At 54.8% G+C, this 19773-nt stretch overlaps 2 protein-coding genes across 7 annotated transcripts in view; both read left to right on the top strand.

Moving 5' to 3' along the window:
- SIK3 (SIK family kinase 3) overlaps positions 1–9003 on the top strand; it is a 238493-nt gene extending 229490 nt beyond the window's left edge. For 4 of the 5 annotated variants that reach the window (XM_032427723.1, XM_032427726.1, XM_032427724.1 and 1 more), the window contains 4 exons: positions 5681–5844; positions 6746–6878; positions 7834–8004; positions 8695–8919. In XM_032427723.1, the coding sequence (XP_032283614.1) occupies positions 5681–5844; positions 6746–6878; positions 7834–7991 (455 nt within the window). In that variant the 3' untranslated portion in view covers positions 7992–8004; positions 8695–8919. Of the gene's footprint in view, positions 1–5680; positions 5845–6745; positions 6879–7833; positions 8005–8694 lie in introns of all 5 variants that reach the window. The other variant, XM_032427722.1, reaches the window with a different exon arrangement.
- Positions 9004–15570: 6567 nt separating this feature from the next.
- On the top strand, positions 15571–17827 carry APOA1 (apolipoprotein A1). 2 transcript variants are annotated; one of them, XM_032427721.1, is made up of 4 exons: positions 15571–15729; positions 15945–16007; positions 16208–16361; positions 17071–17827. In XM_032427721.1, the coding sequence occupies exons 2-4, from the start codon at positions 15965–15967 to the stop codon at positions 17672–17674; spliced, it is 801 nt and encodes a 266-aa protein (XP_032283612.1). In that variant the 5' UTR covers positions 15571–15729; positions 15945–15964; the 3' UTR covers positions 17675–17827. The 2 variants fall into 2 exon arrangements, with proteins under 2 accessions (XP_032283612.1, XP_032283611.1); XM_032427720.1 differs by lacking the exon at positions 15571–15729 and having other exon boundaries at positions 15765–16007.
- Positions 17828–19773: the final 1946 nt, after the last annotated feature.

Genomic DNA, 19773 nt, shown 5'->3' with positions numbered 1-19773 from the left:
CTCCCCCTGCTTGTGTTCCTGCTCTCGCTGTCTCTCTCTCTGTCAAATAAATAAATAAAATCTTTAAAAAAAAAAAATGACGTCTTCCCCTGAGGTGTCCCATTGTCCTTACCTTAGACAACACGAGCTTCCTCCATGACCATGGGCCTGGCACATCACATCTCCTCTCTTTCCTCATCTGTGTAACGGGGCACGTTAAGCTAAATGCCCCCAAAGAGAAGGAAGATGGGATTCATGTCTGCAGTACTTCTGCTCCATGCCTGAGGCTCTCAGCTCAGTTACTCCTTTCTTTTCCACAGCCACCCTGGTTGTATATATGTATGTTACAATCCCTTTTACGGTAGAAACCATGGCTCCACCATCTTTTCCCGCTTTAACCTGACATGATTCTGTTCTTTAATCACAGACCTGTACCTCTGAAACAAATAATACATTTTATGTTAAAAAAAAAAGAAGAAAGTAGTAGGAAGGGAAAAATGAAGGGGGGGAATTCGGAGGGGGAGAAGAACCCTGAGAGACTATGGACTCTGAGAAACAAACTGAGGGTTCTAGAGGGGAGGGGGGTGGGGGGATGGGTTAGCCTGGTGATGGGTATTAAAGAGGGCACGTACTGCATGGAGCACTGGGTGTTATGCGCAAACAATGAATCATGGAACACTACATCAAAAACTAATGATGTAATGTATGGTGATTAACATAAAAAACAAAACAAAACACAACTTGAGTGCTCATAGTGTTACCCTACCAAAGAGCCACCAGGTAATTGGCTGTCACTTTCGCCAACAGGGGTTCTAATGCTAGGCCCCTCTCCGCCCCCCCCCCCCCCCGCCCTTGCAGGCCAGTGTGGGAGGCTCGTGCTTGTTTATCTCTTTGGCCAGAAAGGAATGCCCGCTGTCCTTGAATGACCCTTTCATCTCTGTGTAGTGACACACTAGTCCCAAGACCCTTCATCTGTTATTCCCATGACAGCAAATTCAGCAGCTTACCGAAGGACTGGGTTGCACAAGATGGTCTTGTAGGAGCTGTGGGGAGTGCAGGGATGGAAAGATAAAGAACCTGCCCTCAGGGGGCTTACACTCTGCTGGGGGAAGGAAGACAAGCTCAGAAACAGCATTAGCCTGAAGTGCTATAGAATGAGTGCTGTAAGAGGTGTAATTATTAAGGAATAGAGCTAGTGAGATCTTCCTAAAATTTCGTAAGGCTAGAAGAACAGGGATCAGTGGTGACAGTCCGCTATAGTCCTATTTCCTTTGTGGCCGCCTGCTACCAATCAGTGCGGGGCCAGGCCCTGCCGGGGCGCCGAGATCACAACATGCCAGAGGCGTGTCTCGAGTGTGGCAAGCTTCCAGCACTGTCCATGCCCCATGCTGCCTGTGATCGCCCTTGCCTGCCACTCCAGAACGAGAAAGAAGGTTTATCTCCCTTCTGTGCTGTTGGTACACTTGATTTTTTTTTTTTTTTTTTTTTTTACTTTGCGAATAAATAAGTACAACAGCATAATGGGTTTACACAGTGAGATTATCAACTGAACTCACAAAGAAACCACATCCTCCACCCACCCCCCCCCAAGCTTCATCAGCTTCAGCAATATTTGTGGACCCAGGCCTCACAGAGGGGTGAAACAATGACAGGACGGGAGGGTTCACCCCTCAGAGCTTTTGAGAGGAATAGGCACACATGGCATTTTTGCTCTCCTTTTCTCTTAGAGCCCAGTAAATGAGTAAGGGCGAGTCAACATTGACAGATTCAATAGAGAGTTGTGCAAGCCGCCCCCGGAGTCCCCAGGGCAGGGGGGCAGTGTGCACGGGGCCCTCTGGGGATGTGCCCCCCGCGTGATCGCACGGCCGCCCCTGCACTCTCTCCGCCTGACTTTGGTCAGTACCCGAGAACACTGCTCTCGGACGTCCTCTCTCCCCCGTTATTTCTGTCGCCTTCGGTGAGCATCACCGTTCCTCTAGCTGCTCATGAGGCAGAAGGGACCACAGCCTGGAGCCTGGATTTCCTGTCCCTCGGTCAGTAGGTTAGTCGCCTGACCTGTCCCCCCGCACACCCCTCCCACGGGTCGGCAGGTCTCTGTGGAGTGTCACAAAGGACTGGAGACTCAGGACGCAACATTGTTATTAAAAAGGACACTTGACTCGTGTAATCCCTCACAGCTTGTTCAAGAGCTTTTCACCTGTGGTGTCTTTGGAGCCCGCCAACAACCCTCATTTTTCAGATACAGGGAAATCGCTGAGATTACGTGTGGGAGCCAGGCTCGTGCACTGTCGGGGATGGAGCTGGACCCCGACGTCGAGTGTTCTGATTCCCGGGCTTACCTTCTTCCCGGCAGGCCTCCGGGCCTCCCATTCTGCACCACGCACGCCTGTCTGCCAAGCCGAAGGTGCCAGTCCTGCCGGCGCTTTGGCCTGTGCATCATACGGAAGCTTTGTCGCCTAACTCCTGTTAATCTGTTTTCATCTGGTTTTTAACTTGCATTTGTCTCTCCTAAACCAGAGGAAATTCAGCCAATCTCCTAAACCAATCTCTGAAAGTTAAAGTGTCTGTAACTCCTTTGATCCCGTACATATGGACAAATTGTCCCCACAATTCTGGAAGCAGGGTTTCCTGTTTGTGTCTGCCAGCTGGCTCAGTATGCCCTGTGCCCTCAGAACCACCACCTCCGGAATGAGTATAATAAGTGACCCCAGTCTCGGCTGAGCTCTCACAGTGCACCGAGTGCTTTGGGACCTGTGGGGTGAGTCCCGCTTTACCGACACACTGAGACCCAGGGAGGCCCGGCGGCTTGCCCGACGTCCCACTCCTCGGGAGCCCTGGGGAAGCCGGGATTCAAGCCCATGCCTCCCCGACCCCAGAGCTTGTGCTCCTGAGCTCTAGGCTGGGGAGTCCGGAAGGCTCGCTGCACGGTTTCCCAAGTAATCGCTGGCCCCGCCGTGCTGGCCCCCCCCCCCCCGTGAGGCCTAGGAAGAGCGCAGCCTTCCTGGCAGCAGGGCCCAGGCGAGGGTGGGTGTTTGGGTTCGGGGAAATGCCATTCTCAGGAATAAAAAGAAGTTCAAGAAAAGAGAGGGAAAGGTGACTATAAACTCTCGAAGAGGTGGGAAGGAGCTCACTGTCAAGATCGGGATCCTGTACATTTCGGAAGCTTTGCTGTCGCCTCACGTTTGAGGAACTCTACACGGGGGAGCTCTCGTGTCGTCCTGGGCAGAGCAGGCAGGTGCAGCGGATGAGGTTGGCGTCCAGCAGGAAAGAACCCCAGGGAGGTGAGCGGATGGTGTGAGCCGCAGGGAGGAGAAGATAGGCACTAGGAAATACCTCGAAGAAGCCAGCTGCTGGTGTTTGTGTCGCTTCCCGGCAGGGCAGACCGCAGAGCCCGGGCCGCACCGCACCCTGCCCGCGGCTTTCGGCGGTCGTGGGCCGAGCGCCAGAGCTGTGCCCGCGGAGGGGCCCCGGGCGGCCGGGCTCAGATGAGTGAGGACTGGCCCACATGGCGAGGCCTGGCGGAGGCTTTCCTTGCTCGTCCCCTCTCTTCTGGCTTTGAGCTTTCACTAGCAAAAGGACTGGCTTCTGGCTGTTTCTTGGGCCTCTTCGCTCAGAGAACTTCCAAAAGATTTCTCACTTGCCTTCCTGCACCTTTGGCAGCTGGGAAGCCTCCCTCCTCCTCTTGTTCTCCGGAATACGCTGCATTACCAGCCACATGCACGTCAGTCAGCTCCCCTCCCAGCCCGTCCTCCCTCAGCCCCCGAGCCAGGCCTGACCTCGATTGTTGTAGGAGACCTTTTGAATATGGAGACCTGAAACCCTTTACCCAACACTCACGCGGTACATTTTACTTTCATTATTCAAATAAACATTGGAATGGCACGGTTAGCGTTAGGGCCGTGTCCCCTATTGACAACTTTTTAAAAACCTGGTCTCGCCAAGGTAGAGTTCATCAGAAGATAAGCCCAGTGGTTGCCAAGGAGCTTTGACTGAAAAAAATCAAGCAAGCAAACAAAACGTATGTTCGAGTGCCAGGCTCTTAAGGACTGGAGCCAAAAGTGCTACCAGGAGGGTCCTGTCAACTTAGGTGTGGCCCTGGTATTCTTCTTGACCACCTTGGTCAAGAGGAAGCATTCAGTCCTCTCGAACTCTCTTTGCTCCAAAATCCAGTCTGCAGGGTGCATGACTCTGACAGGATACCAACCCAAATAAAGAGAGCATTTATTAATATCCGTTAAAGAGCTAAGTATTACATACCTACTGGGGGTAGACAGTGTTCTGGAACACTGAAGGCTCACAGACATGCATAAGATACAATTCTTGTTCTCAGAGAACAGGCTAATATGAACAGCTAAAGCAAATACACAGTTGAACATGGTGTCAGGAATAATGTTAGAGTAATAAAGTTTTATAAAGTTTTCTGGCACTTGAAGCAAAAATCTTTTTCTGTTTGAAAGGGAAAGTTTCATCAAGATGTTAACGTTTGAGATGGACCTAGGAGGATGAGTTGATTTGGATTGGCTGGAACGGAAGGAGAAGCAAGCATTTCCAGGGAGAGAGAGCAGGGAGGCTACCTGCTTGGGATCCTGAGTGGGTGGGGAAAAATCAAGTGCTCCCATTTGACTAGAGGGTAGCATGTAGGGGAGAAGGAGTGTGAGGTACTCACTGGAAAGTGGGCTGGGACAGCGCTGTGAAAAGTGGGCTACTCTGTGAAAAGATGGATCTTTGTAGAGTGGCAGTCCAGGGATGGTGAGGAGGGAGGGTTAGTAATGCAGGCAAGAGGAGGAAGCAGTGAGATTGGCAAGGGAGGGACTCAAGTGACCAACATTGCAGCGGTAGATTCCTTAGGCTTGAGGTGATGTGGAACCAGGAGGAAGGAGTCAATGGGGGATCCCATGAGGTCACATCAGGAAGATTAGGAAAATAGGCACCGAAATAAGACTTACGTCTGAAAGAGGACCGGGGGTGGGAGGTGTTGATGAGTTTGGAGCTGGGCATGTTTAAGTGTTAGATGTCGGTTAGCTCTCCAGGGAAAGGTAGCTAGTAAATAGTTGGAATTACAAATGTGGAGCTTATTAAAAGAGCATTTCAGTAATTCTTTACCTAGAGGCAATATAGTTGAAGCCATGAAAATAGATGATATTACCAAAGTAAGTGTGAGAAGAGAGAGGAGGGCAAGGTAGAAATATAAACTGTGGAGGAGCCGTGGAAGCAGCTGGGGACAGCAGTTCAAAACGTGGAAGAGGGGCCCGGGCTGGTGCACTGAGGTGGAAGCCAGGGAAGGAGAGAGAAGGTGTTCATGGAATAGAGGCCATTCTCCCGGGATAGAGGTTCCTGCAAGCTCCAAGAAAGATTCTTATGTGCATGCAGGTTTGGGAAACACAGCACTGTCAAATCGACAGAGGAATGAAGAAAAAAGAAAAGGTTCAATGTGATCCAGCCAACTGCCATTGTATGGAGTTTTTCTCGGGAGGGTTTATGATCCCTCCATAAAGAGGCTCATAGCTGCCATAGGACTTGGGGTTGGCACCCGGGTGCAGGCTCCTCTAAGCACCATCACTAGCCGGCTGAGGAATTGCAGATCATGCCCATGTGGTCCTCACCATTGCTCGTTGCCTCTGGCAAGACATTTCTTTGATGGGAGTTGACATGTTGGGAGAAGCTCGAGATCTGCTGACCCTCTTTTGCTCTGTCTCCTCAGAGTCTGTCATAGGGAGCTGCATGGATAGAAGCTCTCCAGGACAAGTAATGGAGCTACCTGATCACAATGGACTTGGGTACCCAACACGCCCCTCTGTCAGTGAGCACCACAGGCCCCGGACCCTCCAGAGACACCACACGATCCAGAACAGTGATGATGCTTATGTATGTTGGCCCCCTCCTGCTTCTCAGAAGTGGGATCCTACCAGTCCCACCTTGACAACAGAACTTAGCAATGGGGGGTCACATCTGCCCTTCTGTTTTTCTCAGCCAGAGTCCAGCACCTCTGGGAACTATGCAAGCATGTCTTTGAATCAGCCTCACAGACTAGTCGAATCTGCGCTCCCAACTTTAGACTGAGGAATCAAGAGTAGTTGCTCTCTGTTCCTTCTGGGCTGAGTTCTTGAACTTCTCCCCCAACGATCTAAGCTCCAGCCCAAGCAGATGAACCCCTAGGCTCTTGGTTAGTTTTCTGACAGCTCCACTGAACTTATTCAGATAAAGGGAACTAATCTAGCTCCGGAAACCTTTGCTTTCCTAGGGCAGCACTGTCTAATACGGTAGCAGCTAGGCACAGGTGGCCCGCCAGATTTACGTGTATTTAAAATGAAATAAAATTGAAAAAATTTAGTTCTTCAGGCACACTAGTCACACTTACAGGTGCTCGGTAGCCACTTGGGACTGTGGCTCTGTGCTGGGCGGGGCTGATGTGGAGCGCTGTCCTAAGACCAAGTCCTCGGGCACTGGGGATAGGTCAGAAACCTGGCTTTGGAAGGCCATGCCATTGCCAAGGGCATGTGACCACCAGCTGAGGTTTGCCGTGTCCTCCCCCACCCACTCCCACCCCACGGGGGAAGGTGAGGCAGCTTCCTGCGCTGTCACCCCTTCAGCCTCCCCGTTTGGATGGCACCGTGGAGGAAGGGAGTCTGGGTGGTCCAGCCTGGGAGGGGTGCCTGAGGCTGCCCTTTGCCTGCGCTCTGTTCGAGGGAACCACTGTCTTTGGGGGTCCCCCGAGAGTGGCCCATTCTCTGGTGTCCTGACTTCTTTTCCTGATTGTTTTCTGCAGGTGCAGCTGGATAGCTTGCCGGGAATGAGTCTCGTGGCTGGGAAGGCACTCAGTTCTGCCCGGATGTCGGACGCGGTTCTCAGTCAGTCCTCGCTCATGGGGAGCCAGCAGTTTCAAGATGGGGAAAATGAGGGTAAGGGGCCTTATGCATGGGGCGCCCCTCCCCCTCTTCACTAGTGACTCTTCTCCTCTTCTGTAGACAGGGTTCACGGGAAGATGGGGAGCCAGAGCTTCCCCAAGGGTCTGCACCCAAAGCCCTTCCCACTTCTCTGCATCGAGAATGAGCGCACAAAGTATCTTCTGGTTGAGTGCGGGGTATCACATCTGTCTTTGTACTGCTTCGATGAGATACTGCTTTAGTAACTATTTTTCTAGTTCTGATTAGAGGGCATTGTGTTGTAAGGGACTGTGTCTCCCTCTCCTTGGCACCAGTAAAGGGAGGGTATCATAACAGATACAAAGCATAGGCTCTTGGGAATGGACAGGTCTGCAAGAAATCCTCACTTTGCCCTTTACAGGCTCCACGGACGAGGCACTTCACCTTTCTGAGGTGAGGTGGCATGACTCCAGCCAGGCCGGTCAGTGTACCTGTTTTCTACCACTGGCCTCTGATCGTGGCCAGACGATGTGGCCAGCCAAATTGGCCTGGGAGGACCCTCCCATAAAGTGGCAGAAACCATAGAGCCTAGATTCTAGATGGTGCTGTGAGCCTTAATTGGCTTAGTGGGTTTAAAGTGCTTAGAACATCGCCTGAGCCTACTAGCGGTAGGATTACCAGCTCCCTTCAAGAGGTAAATCTTCCTGCAGGAGCAGTTCTGTCTGCTTCCACACTGCAGGGGTTGATAGTGCCTGAGGTGGGAGATAGTAAAGGAACGGGGCAAAGTGGAACCCGGCGAGGGTACGGGAAGAATCCTGGCCCAGCCCACAGCCACTGAGCACATGGAGGGCCCGCTGTGAGCTAGAATTCAGGCCTGGGAGTCCAGCTCCAGGGGGCTCCGATTTCTCTTCCTCCTCTCTCCCCCTTGCCCACCTCCCACCTCCACCCCCCGGCTCCCTGCAAATCTCATGTGTTCTTTCTGGTCTTGCAGAATGCAGGGAGAGTCTAGTCGGTCACGAGCACCCAGACCTGACTGATGGCAGCCAGCATTTAAACTCCTCTTGCTACCCATCCACGTGCATTACAGACATCCTGCTCACCTACAAGCACCCCGAGGTCCCCTTCAGCATGGAACAGGCAGGCGTGTAACAGCAAACGGAGAGTGAGTATCGCCCGCCAGGGCCGAGCCAGCCCTTGGGCCCAGTGCCAGCCCCTGATCTGTCCGGGCCTTCCTTTTGTGCGGGCTAGCCCGTGAACTTGGCACCACTCCCCCCAACCCCTTGGTCTTCGCCTCTTCCTGCCCTGTCAGACGAAGCTGTGCAGCTCTTCCGGGCAGCGGGTAGGGCGCATACAGAACGCATGCTGGCCATAGTCCCTTGGTTTATTACGGGGCGAAGACACACGTTGAGGGTGCCGTGGAAACATAGAAACAGGAAGTGAGCTGGGGCTTCGGAGGACAGGGGACCTCTGGCCGCGGTAATGAGGAGAAGACAGTCCTTGACCTCAGTCCCGAAGCAGGAAACCCAGCAAGAAAACGTGTCCGGCCATAGTTTCCAAGGCTGTGGTGCAAGTGGAAGACTATCCCAGGCAGGGGAGCGATCAGAGGTCAGTGGTAGAAAACAGGAGTCCTGCCTGAACACACAGGAGGTAGAGCATGGCTCCTCTTTGAAAACTCTGACAGAAGCCCGTGAGTGCACGTTAAGCCATCTGGCCAGCCCATCTTCGGGCCTCAGCGTGGCAACCCTCTTGAAATACCTGAGGTCAAGTGAGCCGGTCGCATGTTGTGAAAGTTTTCAAGTGAACGTGCGAGCCTTTTGCTGCACACTAATCCTCTGTGTCTGCTCCATTGCAGGTTTGTGTACAGCGCGGGGATGAGAAGGTTGACTTTAAACCAACAGTATCTAGCAGCATTGCGCCAAATTGCCATTGTGTTTCTGTCCACCCAGAATGTCGTGGCCCCTTACCTCACATTGGTTCATCAGTGTGCGGTTCTTTTGGGTTCTGAGGGGGTTTTGCCATGTATACTTGTATGACCAAGTCACCAAGGAAATAAACAGGATATCCATGTTTGCCACCCTTTGTGGATGTGTATTTGGTATATTTGAGTTGGTGGTTTGGTTTGGTTTTGGTTTGATTTCTTTTTTTTTTTTGGTATGTATTCTTTTGGAGGTGATTTTCTCTCTTTTCTTCTTTGTTTCTCCCTCTCTTTTTTCCCCTTTCTTTCCTTTGTTGAGACAGAGGAACAAAGCAGTTAAAACTTCCGAGGCCAGAGACCCAGAGCCACGCCCCTCCCCTGCCTCCACCCCCAGAGCAGCCTCCATGCCTTTGCATTGCTGATCCACAGGGGCAAATACTAACAGACAACAAGTCTGGAATCTTAGTGGTTAGGGAAAGGGAGAGAAGAAGGGGTGACGGCCCCTGGCACTTGGAGACCAGAAAGAGAGCAAAAAACAAACAAAAAGAACCCCCAAGCCTGGAAGGAAGCTGGGAAGCTCTTTACTGCTGGGATCCCATGAAAAACGTGTCTGGCCCGGCCAAAATCGCATCAGACCGTTCGCATGGAGGCCGAGGGTGGCCTGGCCTTGAGCGGTTGCCAGTCAGAACGTCTCAGTGGGAGCCTTCTCTTTGGTGTATAACTCAGCTCCCCTCTTACAACCTGGAAAGTTGGTTGCTTTTATCATCCTGCGGGTCCTACCCACAGACTGAACACCCAGCAGTGGTACACGATGCTTGTCACCTGTCATTCTCTCTTTATATTGTGCTGTACACGGGTGGCTCTTCAGACACACACATACACGCACACGCTTTTCCCCGTCCGCCTCTTTGACATAGGCAGGAAGAACCGGAGGTTGTCGTGGGCCCTGCCTCCCTCCTAACCTTCTCCTCCTCCCCGGGCATCCCCAGCGCCTATTTTAATTCTTGATCATGTAGGAATTGTTTTGGGTATATGTTGATATTATTGTTATTATTATTGTTATTATTATTAATAAATAAAAACAAAAGGAATTTTTGTTTAAAAGAGAAATGTTTAACCAGATTCTGTTCTATTTGAATTGTGACTTGCACCTTCTGTTCCAAGTATTTTATGTAGACGGTGTACTTGTGAGCAGCTCTTACCTGTGCCAGTGACAGGTGTCGTGGCCCCCCGCCCCCACCCCCCACCCCCGGGAAACAGTGCGCACGTAACCGCAATCATCGGCCGCTCTCTTTGTGTTTCTTCACTGTTAGAAACCAAAGTCTTCTCTGCCGGCTGGGGGCTGACAGCATCTGGTCCGTCTCCTTCTGATCGTCAAAGCAAGAAGGAGATGTTCAATATTCTGACTCTTGATCCTTTTTCCTGGGAAAGCAGAGTGAAGGGTCCCCCGTCTGCTCCTAGTTTTTCACCCTGAATTTGCACAGAAGAAAGCGGGTGTCCAGCATGGCCGTCCTGATGTTGCTGACAGGATTCCCATGCAGCTTGTCCTCACGGATTCTGGCAGCTCAGCTCCTGGACCTGAGGTCCTGCGAGTGGATTTCTGCAATGCGAGAGCCCTTCTCGGGATCTGTCCACATTTCCATGGTCCCCAATCTCCCCTCCGCTTGGTGAGGCCTCCAGCTCCCACCAGAAGGAGGCGACCCCGAAGGCCCGAACAGCTACCGTGACTTCTCTGGGCTTGTTCCAGCTCCCAGCACCCCCACCCGCCCCCCGCCCCCTTGCTCCCGCGCTCAGCTTGTTCTGTTTACATGGTACTGTGTGGATGGAAGAACAGGCTGCCCCCTGCCAGCGACCCCCGGGTGAGAGCCAGTGAGCCCGTTAACCGTGCCATCTTGCGAACTACACTTGTAAAAGATCATTGCTTTGTATCGTAGTAACCGATATGCGCCGTGTATGTTGAATGTATATGAATATAATTTCCTATTTCTGCTCTTTGAAAATGTCAGAAGTATTTTTTCTTTCTCATTTATGTTGAACTAAAAATGGATTAAAAAGATCTCCAGACCCAAATTGTGGCATTAAGACTTCTAGTCTTTTTTTTTCCCCCTGGTGGGCAACTTACAAACTTACAACTTAATACCTTGGTTGGACAGTAGGGGTTTGTGAAAATAAAAACCTGATTGCGATCTTATGTTGATAAACTGTTTGCCTTGTGGTTCAGAGTCTAGCTGGGAGAAGCATCCAGGTGGGTGGAGGGTGGAGGCTGAAGAGGCCTACTAAGCATAGGGTGGAGCTTTGAGCAATCCATTATCTCACTCCACCTTGTCAAGGAGCATTCTCTAGAAGCCTGAACTCGGCCCACACTGTGTCCCCAATCACCCAGCTTGGACTCTGCCCCCTCAGAAGGGAGCCTTTCAGTGTACCGAGTCAGAGGGAAAACAGACTCCTTGGGAGGGTACTTTTCAAGGAGTGGAAGGAGGTCCTCAAAGACCTGGGGCCTTGGCGAAGCGACCCCAATCAGCCCAGTGATGGGGTTGCCAAATAAGTGTTGGGACGGAACATTTCTAGCTTTCCTCTTTTTTCCCACCAGGACTCCAGAGGGCAGGGTGGAATTTCCAGCATGGCCCCAGGCCTGGCTAAGAGCGAGCTGGTTGAGGTGCTCCTGTGAAGAAAGATTACTGAAGCTGGAAATACTGGGTTTGTAGAAAGAAGAGTAGGAAGAGGGAACTTAGGAAAGCGTCGGCACCCATGGTGGACTAGAAGGTCACTGCGGGACGGTTTAGAACAGAAAGAGCCTTCGAAGAAGGGTCTCCTAGAAATCGTCTGAGTGTGTACACACCCCTGGAGGGCTTGAGTGAGCGTCTCTGGAGGCACGCAGCGGCACCCGAAGGTGCCTTCCACATCTCGTAACCACCTCTGCAGTGGTACCACCCCCGTGACATCAGCCCCGGCGCCTTTGGGCCAGAGGAGGGATGAGCTTCGAGGGGAAGGAGGCTGCTGCCCTCCTGGAGGAAGGCCAGAGATCTGAGCGCTAGAAGGTAGAAGCCATGGCCGCAGATCCTTCCCGGCCCTTCCTTCTGACTTTGTGCCGTTCCCCCGCCCCCCGGCCGCGGAGGCAAGCACTCCGAGGGCTGATGTGCCTCTGCTTGTGCGGGCCTCGGAGGAGCGGCCTGCACCTCGGTCTCCTGAGCCGGAGGGCAGGAGAGAGTCGCGTTTGGCGGGTTACGGGGCCCTGCCCTAGGGCCTAAATTGGGGCTCTGTCACCAGGAGCTGCGACACAATTGCCGAAAAGGAAACATGGGGGCGGGGGCTCCTTCCCCTGCTCTGTCTGAACCGTCCCAGCCCCAGGGCTCCCGTCTCTCCGTTCAAACGTCCTGAGCGGGGTCTCTGATACAAGGCCAGAGCCTCAAGACTTAGTCACTGTTGGGGCTCCTCCCAAGGCCCGCTGCTTCAGATGCCCCTTTACCGTCCCAGTGACCGTTCCCTTCCCGTGCCAGGGTCATTCATCGAGCAAATATTTGTTGAGTGTCTGTTATGTGCCAAGCGTCGCAGGGGACAGAGTCCTCCCAGGTGTAGACTGACCAGTATGACATGGGGACGGGAATTGTGAAATGAGTGGCTAATCATTCTGAACAAAATCCACTCCTGCATCAGCTAGCAGCTGTCCAGCATATGTCCGGGGCAGGTGGGGGGGGGCAGGGTCGGGCCCTTGGTGACCCTCTTCAGAAGCGGTCACTCTGGAGAGTCCCAAGATCAAGGAAAGAGGGTGCTGGGACTAAGGGCCCACACTGGTGGGCCTTTGCTAAGCAGCTAATGCAATCCGTGGGCCCTCGAGGCCTCTCCCAGGCTGGCCCCCGGGCTGATTCTGACATGCACAAAGCCTTCCTTCCCCTCCAAAATCCTAGTAATGAGGGGCTTGAGCTAGTTTGAGGCAAACATCTTACAACGAAACGGAGTAGACAGACACACTAGTGAACAAGTACAGTGAAAAAGACTTGCTTGTGAGGATGCTATCAACAGCACTCCCTAGGCCGATGCCTTCAGATCCCTGAGCTGGGAAACTGAGAAGCCCCTGATCGGCACACACGGGCTAGGGGCGCCGGGGGCCTTGCTGCTGGTGGCCTGAGAGCACCAAGTGCTAACGGCTGGAAGCCACGGCAGCTCTTGGCAGCCCTGAGCGGCGCTCTTCTCATACACGAGACAACAGCAAAAATACCGGGCTGCTGGGCCTTCCAGGGATGATCGTGGAAATGCTTTGGCCACTGAGGAACTACACAAATGTTGGAATTAGGTTTAACCATAATAATCGTTTCAGTAATAAACCAAAGTATAACAATGGCGGGTAGCTTGGAGTCCAACCAGTAAGCTTCTGAGACTCCCCCCGTGTGCTGGCTGGGGCGAGCTCTACCCCCAGAAAGAAAGGAGCCTCTCTTGGCCCCAGGAGGGGACCAGCCTCCCCACCCCCCACCTCCCCAGCTCTTTACACCACAGGCAGAAAGCTGGGCTGGCTAAGTGGCAGCCCAGGCAGACTGTTCAAGGAGACCGGCTTCCTCTCTGCAGGGCCCCGTGGACCTCTGTGGCTGGGTTGGTCCAGGAGCAGACGTCCCAAATCCCAGCAGCTGCAAATCAGGGCCACACAGAGAAAATATGAGTCCTTGCCACATCTGTTTCCAGAAGCCGGTGTCCTAGCTCCAGTCTGAGAGGGCAAGTGTGTTCACTGGGAGCAAGAATGGGGAGAATGCCAGAAATTGGGATTCGGGGACACAGAAGAGTTACCGAGTGCCAGCTACCTTCCGGTTTTGCCACAGATGTTCAAATGCAGTGCTTAAAACAACACACATTTATTATCTCAGGACAGTTCTAGAGGTCAAAAGTCCCAAGAGGTCATACTTGGTCATACAAAGCTAAAATCCTGGTGTCAGCAGAGCTGCCTTTCTTCTGGAGGCCGCAGGAGAGCATCTGTGTCCACCTCGTCCTGCTTCTGGAGGCCGCCCACACCCCCTGGCTTACGGCCCCCTACACATTGCTCTGACCTGAGCTGCTGTCCCCTTGTCTCCTCTGACCACGTCTCTTGCCTCCCTCTCGTATAGTTAGGGACCCTTGTGCTGACATCGGGTTTAACCATAATAACATCGGGTTAACCCACCTGGATAATCCAGGAAAACCACCCATCTCAAGGTCCTTATAATCACATCTGCGAAGTCACGGGTTCCAGGGCTTAGGACCTGAACATCTTTGGGGGGGAGGGGTATTAGTCTGCCTGCCGTGCACACCACCCCTGCCGTGACTCTAGGGATGGGGTTTTCCATCCTTGTCTTCATTCAGCAGATAAGGGACTGAGGAGGGCAGAGGTTCTATAACTTGCCCAGGGCCACACAGGTAACAAGGGGCAGAGCTGGGATTCAAGGCTGTCCGGCCCCAAGCCTTCTTATCTGCGGTGAAGGACAGGAGACTGGCTACAGTGGCGGAGGCCCGGGGCCCGGCAGCTCTGGGACCTGGCTGACAGTAGGGAGTTTCCTGGGTAGACGGTGAAGGGCACATTTCTGTCCTGGGTCTATACATCCAGAGCCCTGCGTGCAAAGTTCAGCCCTGCCTCTCACTTGCTGAGAGACCAGAGACGTAGGGCAAATTTGGTCCCCACCCTCCAGTTTCCTCATCTGTAAGATGGCAGGGAGGGGAGAGGCTGGAGTAGTTGATCTCACAGTCCTCTCGGCTTGGGCCTCCACAGCTTCTGTGACTCAGGGCCCATCAGGGAGCTGGGGCTGGAGGTGCCAGGCCTTCCAGGAGACCCCTTGCAGAGCAGCGCTGCAAACACCATTGAGCACACAGCACTTTGCACTTATTTACACGACTCCCCAGGTCCTCCAACAGCCCAGGCCATTGTTGTCTCCATTTTACTGATAGGAAACCAAGGCTCAGAGAGATGACCTAACTGGCCCGAGATCCTCCTCCAGGATTTTGCAAGTGGGAGGCGAAATGAAGTGAGTAACCAGGTCTCCTGCGGCCTCCTTCTGCAGAGGTCCTTCCCCCGCCCCCGCACCGGGGACCCCTAAAGTCTGGTCTCCACTCTCACTGTGCACGCCCACATGTAAACACCGACAGTGCAAAGATACATGGATTCACTTAAGTGACTGCCCTTTGTTCTGACATGATGCCCTTTCGTGACGTTAAAAAAAGATCTTTTCTTTTGTGAAGTCCTTGTCACGGGAGACGGGTGGGGTTTGGGGGGGGGATGGGGAGACCGTGGGTAACGTTTTTACATGACAAAATCAAAAGCTGGCAACTCCGTGTTGGTTTTTAGAATTTGTTTTGAAATGTCAGAGGTCCCGGAAGTCTCAGTCTGGGAGCCACGAAGCCCTCTCCACTCTGCCCAGGCCACTCCCTGGCCCCACAGTCCCCTTCGGGTGAGCGTAAGGCTTTGGGAGGTCTGGGAGAGCCTGGAGAAAGGTCTGCTGACCTGTTGGGACAAAAGGTGTTGGGTGGAAGACCGTCTGCTGCCTTTGGAGGGGAAGGCCAGGGTGGGGGCAAAGTGATCTCCCTGGAATGCAAGGGGACGGTGGGGGAGGACATCTCCCGAGGGGAGGAGTCCCAGCCATCCCTGGCCAGCCGGTGTCTCTTGCTTCCGGCTGCACTCGCATGGCGGACAATGGTGGGCACACATCCCCCCTAGGAGAAGCCATGGGTGCAGATGACCCCGACCCTGAGGGCCTGCAAGCCTGCACCCACCCCCTCTGGCCCCCGCCTGAACCCTTGATCCCTGGCCCTGCAGCCCCCGCAGCTTCCTGTTTGCCCACTCTATTTGTCCGGCCCTGGGGACAGAGCTGATCCTTGAACTCTAAGTTCCACATGGCCAGGACCAGGGAGCTGCAGCAAGGCCTGGGCTGGGCTTATCAGCCTCCCAGCCCAGCCCCTGCCTGGAGACATAAATAGGCTGGGAGAGTGGGCAGCTCAGAGACTGCTGGAGTCCTCGAGGTAAGTGCAGCTGCCTGCTCCCCGGCTCTGGGCATCGGAGGCTCAGGCTCTGGGGTCCAGGCTCTAGTCTCTGCCCCATGCGGGGCTCTGGGTACCGAGACCCCTTCCCACTCTGTGCCCTGCCTCCTCCACTCCTGGCTAAAATGAGTGGGGGGGCATTGGGCTCCTCACACTAGAGGCCTGGCCCACTCAGCCGGGACCCTCTTCTCCTCCAGGTCACCCACGTCCCTTCAGGATGAAAGCGGTGGTGCTGACCTTGGCCGTGCTCTTCCTCACGGGTAGGTGTCCCCCAACCTAGGAAGCCAACCATTGGCGGGGGGGGGGGGGGGGCTTCTCCCTAAGCCCCTGTGGGCCACCCTCCTGAGCCCAGGGAACAGGATTTCTCACTCATCCCCTTGCCCCTGCCTCCAAGCCTGGCATTTCAGCTCTGAGCCCAGTCCGGAGCTGGCCTGATCTGGGTCTCTCCTCTCACCTCCAGGGAGCCAGGCTCGGCATTTCTGGCAGCAAGATGAACCCCAGTCGCCTTGGGATCGAGTGAAGGATTTAGCCACCGTGTATGTGGACGTAGTCAAAGACGGCGGCAGAGACTATGTGGCCCAGTTTGAAGCCTCCGCCTTGGGAAAACAGCTGAAGTATGGACCCAACCTGGGGCTGGGGCACCGGGGGGCTGGGGACAGGGGCAGGGGTGGCCGGTCCTGCTGGGCAGAGAGGCCTGTGGGAAGATGTAGCCAGACTGGCCAAATCCCCACCTGCTATTTCCTGGGCCCCATAGAAGGCCTGGAAAAATCCAGAATGGGATCCCCAAGCAGGAATGAGATCCCCCAAATAACCAGCATCTCAGAACCCATTTTAGGGAGAATAAGATCTGTAGCACCCTGGCGAGGGGCTGCGGGGTCAGCAATCACAGCACCGCCATCTGCTTGCGAGTGCGACAAGCCCCTTCCGATTCTTAGCTCCCTCCTCCTCTCCTGGCCAGCAACAGGGATGGCCGTCTCCAGAGAGGAGGATGGACTCCACGTATAGTGACGAGGTCCTTAAGGCCCAGCTTTGGGGACAGACAAGACAGGGCACCCAACCCAGCTCTGTCTCTCCTAGCTCCTCAGTCCATCCGAACCGTGGGACCCAGCGGTGGTGTGTGCGCGGGAGGCTGCCCTGGGGGAGGAGAGGGGTGGGGAAAGCGAGGCCGGGCTCCGGCCCCTCGGGTTGATGCCCAGCAGGGACAGGTGCTGCTCGGGCCTCACCGCAGACGGGCCGGGGCGCCAGGCCCGCAGCTCCGGGGCTGTCCGGGGTGCCGGGGAGGCCACCCCTGAGCCCCTCGCTCTCCCCTCCTCGCCCCTTCAGCCTGAAACTCCTGGACAACTGGGACAGCTTGAGCAGCACGGTGGCCAAGCTGCGCGAACAGATCGGCCCGGTCACCCAAGAGTTCTGGGATAACCTGGAAAAGGAGACAGAGGTGCTGCGGCAGGAGATGAACAAGGACCTGGAGGAGGTGAAGAAGAAGGTGCAGCCCTACCTGGACGAGTTCCAGAGTAAGTGGCACGAGGAGGTGGAGCTGTACCGCCAGAAGGTGGCGCCGCTGGGCGCGGAGCTGCGCGAGGGCGCGCGCCAGAAGCTGCAGGAGCTGCAGGAGAAGCTGAGCCCGCTGGGCGAGGAGCTGCGGGACCGCGCGCGCACCCACGTGGACGCGCTGCGCGCGCAGCTGGCCCCCTACAGCGAGCAGCTGCGGGAGCGTCTGGCCGCCCGGCTGCAGGCGCTCAAGGAGGGCGGCGGCGCGACCCTGACCGAGTACCACGCCAAGGCCAGCGAGCACCTGAGCGCGCTCAGAGAGAAGGCCAAGCCCGCGCTCGAGGACCTCCGCCAGGGCCTGATGCCGGTGCTGGAGAGCTTCAGGGCCAGCCTCCTGGCCGCCGTCGATGAGGCCACCAAGAAGCTGAACGCCCAGTGACGCGCCCCGGACCCGAGGGACCCCTCCCGGGGCTCCCCTTTCCGTCCATCGGGTTCTTAGAATAAACGTTTCCAAAGCGGGATGTCTGTGTTGGGCTGCGTGTGTTTTGAAGCTGCAGTTATGATTTTTAAACAATAAAACGGGCTCCGAAAACTGTAAATTCTTCTTTGGGAGGATGGGAGTGGGTGCGGGGCGGAGGAGGGACATCCCTGGGGCAGCCCCGGTGGCGGGCACCAGGGCCTTTGGCCGGAGGACAGGGACTTCCCTGCCGATTTTGCAGCGGGAGCCCATCAGTCGGAACCTGGGCCCCTGAGGGCCTTCATTCAGGGTCGGGGACTTGCGAGGCCCGGCTGCTAGGAGGGAGGTAGTGTGTGGAGCCCCCTTCCCAAGGAGGCCCAAACAGAAAGGAATAAGAGAGGATCAGGCGAGGGGACAGACGATGCAATGCTATGTGCCCTGCAACAGGCTCAAATAAGAACGGCAGCCCTGTCTGAGGACGGTCAGGAAACAGGGCTCTCTTCCCCCCGTATGTCCCCCCCGCCCCCGCAGGCCAGGACAGGAGTCTCTGGCAGCCCTCTGGCTTGGGGCCAGCTGGGGTGGGCCTCAAGGAGCCCCTGGGGCTGGAAGGATGGGGGCAGGCTCACATGAAGAGCTTGGCCTTTGCTCCTTCCTCCTTTAGTCATTCAAAAAATGAAGAAACAGATGCTTCCCTTTTCTTTTTTTACAAGGGCAGCACGCCACTCCTCACAGTCCTGCCCTCTCCAGAAAAGGCCGATGTTTCCTCCCTCACAGCTGTCAGCCAGCCAGCCCACCCCTGGGGCTCCAAGCCTGAGTCGGAACAATAATCCCCACCTCTTACAGGTAACCAGCCCATTTTTATTTCCAAGATGCATTCATATCCATCATCCCACTGCGTCCTTCCCCAAATCCTGGCCAGACAGCCACCACATCCACGGCTCAGAGGAGAAAGCTGAAGCTTGAAGTCACTCGCCAAGCAAGGCTGAAGAGCAGGATGGGCTGGGTTGCCCCTTCCAGACCCATCCTGGGTCTTTTTTTTAAAAAGCGTGTGGCCAGGCACTCAAGTTCACACGGCTGTGCACACAGACATGCCCATTCTCAAGCATACACCTCGGTCCACAGCCGGCCCCTCTCCACACTCAGGTACACGCACCCCCGTGTGCATGCACATGGCTTCACAGATCAGAGACCTGGGCAGTGCACTGATGGAGCATGTTCCCCCAACAGGGCCTTTGGCGCCCTGCCCCTCCCCCAAACACCAGTGTGTCTTAAAAACTCTTGGATAAAGTTTGTCGTTCCTAACCATCCGGAGCTGCAATGGGTGTCAAGGCGAGATTTGGGTGAGAACACTGTCCAGGTGTGGATACTGGGATCCCTGGCCCAGTTGGGCCAGAAGAGAAGCCCAGGTGGATTTCCAAAGAGAGAGCAGATGTCTCCAAGTGGGACTAGATGTGCTCATGCCCCCCAGATCTGTCAAGGAGCCCTCTGGCTCCCAGCGTCCGAGTAACTGAGTTTTTTCTTTGTCAGCCGAGCAGAATAGGAGCAGCTAACCCGGGCTTGAGGCCCTGCTCTGTCGTTTGCAGACTCCGTGACATTGGGCAAGGGCCTTCATCTTTCAGTTTTATCACTGGAAGAGCGAGGGCCTGCTCAAGTAGTCTGTGGTTCTGGGACTCCCTGACGTGACCATCTGTTGGCTGGTGGGGACACAAGGCAAACAGCCGCTGTTGGGTAACTTTGGGGTTCTTCTTAGCTTCCGGAACCCTGGAATCCCCCCTGCCCCACTCCGATTCTGGTCCCAGGGGTAATTCAGCTCAGCCTATAGCCACAAAGATGACCAGGTGTTGTGCACAGTCTTATTTCATTCATTCATTCAACAAGTCTGCAGTGGGGGTGGTATTGCATCCACTTTACAGATAAGAAACTGAGGCTGATGATGGGGCCAAGACCAGAGTCTAGTTGTATCTTACTCCAACCACTCCCCACTCAAGTCTGGTTGAGAGGGCCAGGGGCCTGGGTCCCACAAGTCAGCTCAGGCAGCCTGCCTGAGTTGGAGTCAGCCCCGTGCCCACCCACAGAAGTAC

This window comes from Phoca vitulina, unplaced genomic scaffold (genome assembly GCF_004348235.1).
Source record: "Phoca vitulina isolate PV1807 unplaced genomic scaffold, GSC_HSeal_1.0 scaffold38, whole genome shotgun sequence".
Lineage (NCBI taxonomy): Eukaryota > Metazoa > Chordata > Mammalia > Carnivora > Phocidae > Phoca > Phoca vitulina.
This window is presented reverse-complemented; position numbering and strand designations above follow the sequence as displayed.

Coding starts and splice junctions, on each gene's coding strand:
- APOA1 (XM_032427721.1), top strand. CDS start 15,965: ATGAAAGCGGTGGTGCTGACCTTGGCCGTGCTCTTCCTCACGG. Junction 16,008..16,207: donor GGCCGTGCTCTTCCTCACGG/GTAGGTGTCCCC, acceptor TCTCACCTCCAG/GGAGCCAGGCTCGGCATTTC. Junction 16,362..17,070: donor GCCTTGGGAAAACAGCTGAA/GTATGGACCCAA, acceptor TCGCCCCTTCAG/CCTGAAACTCCTGGACAACT.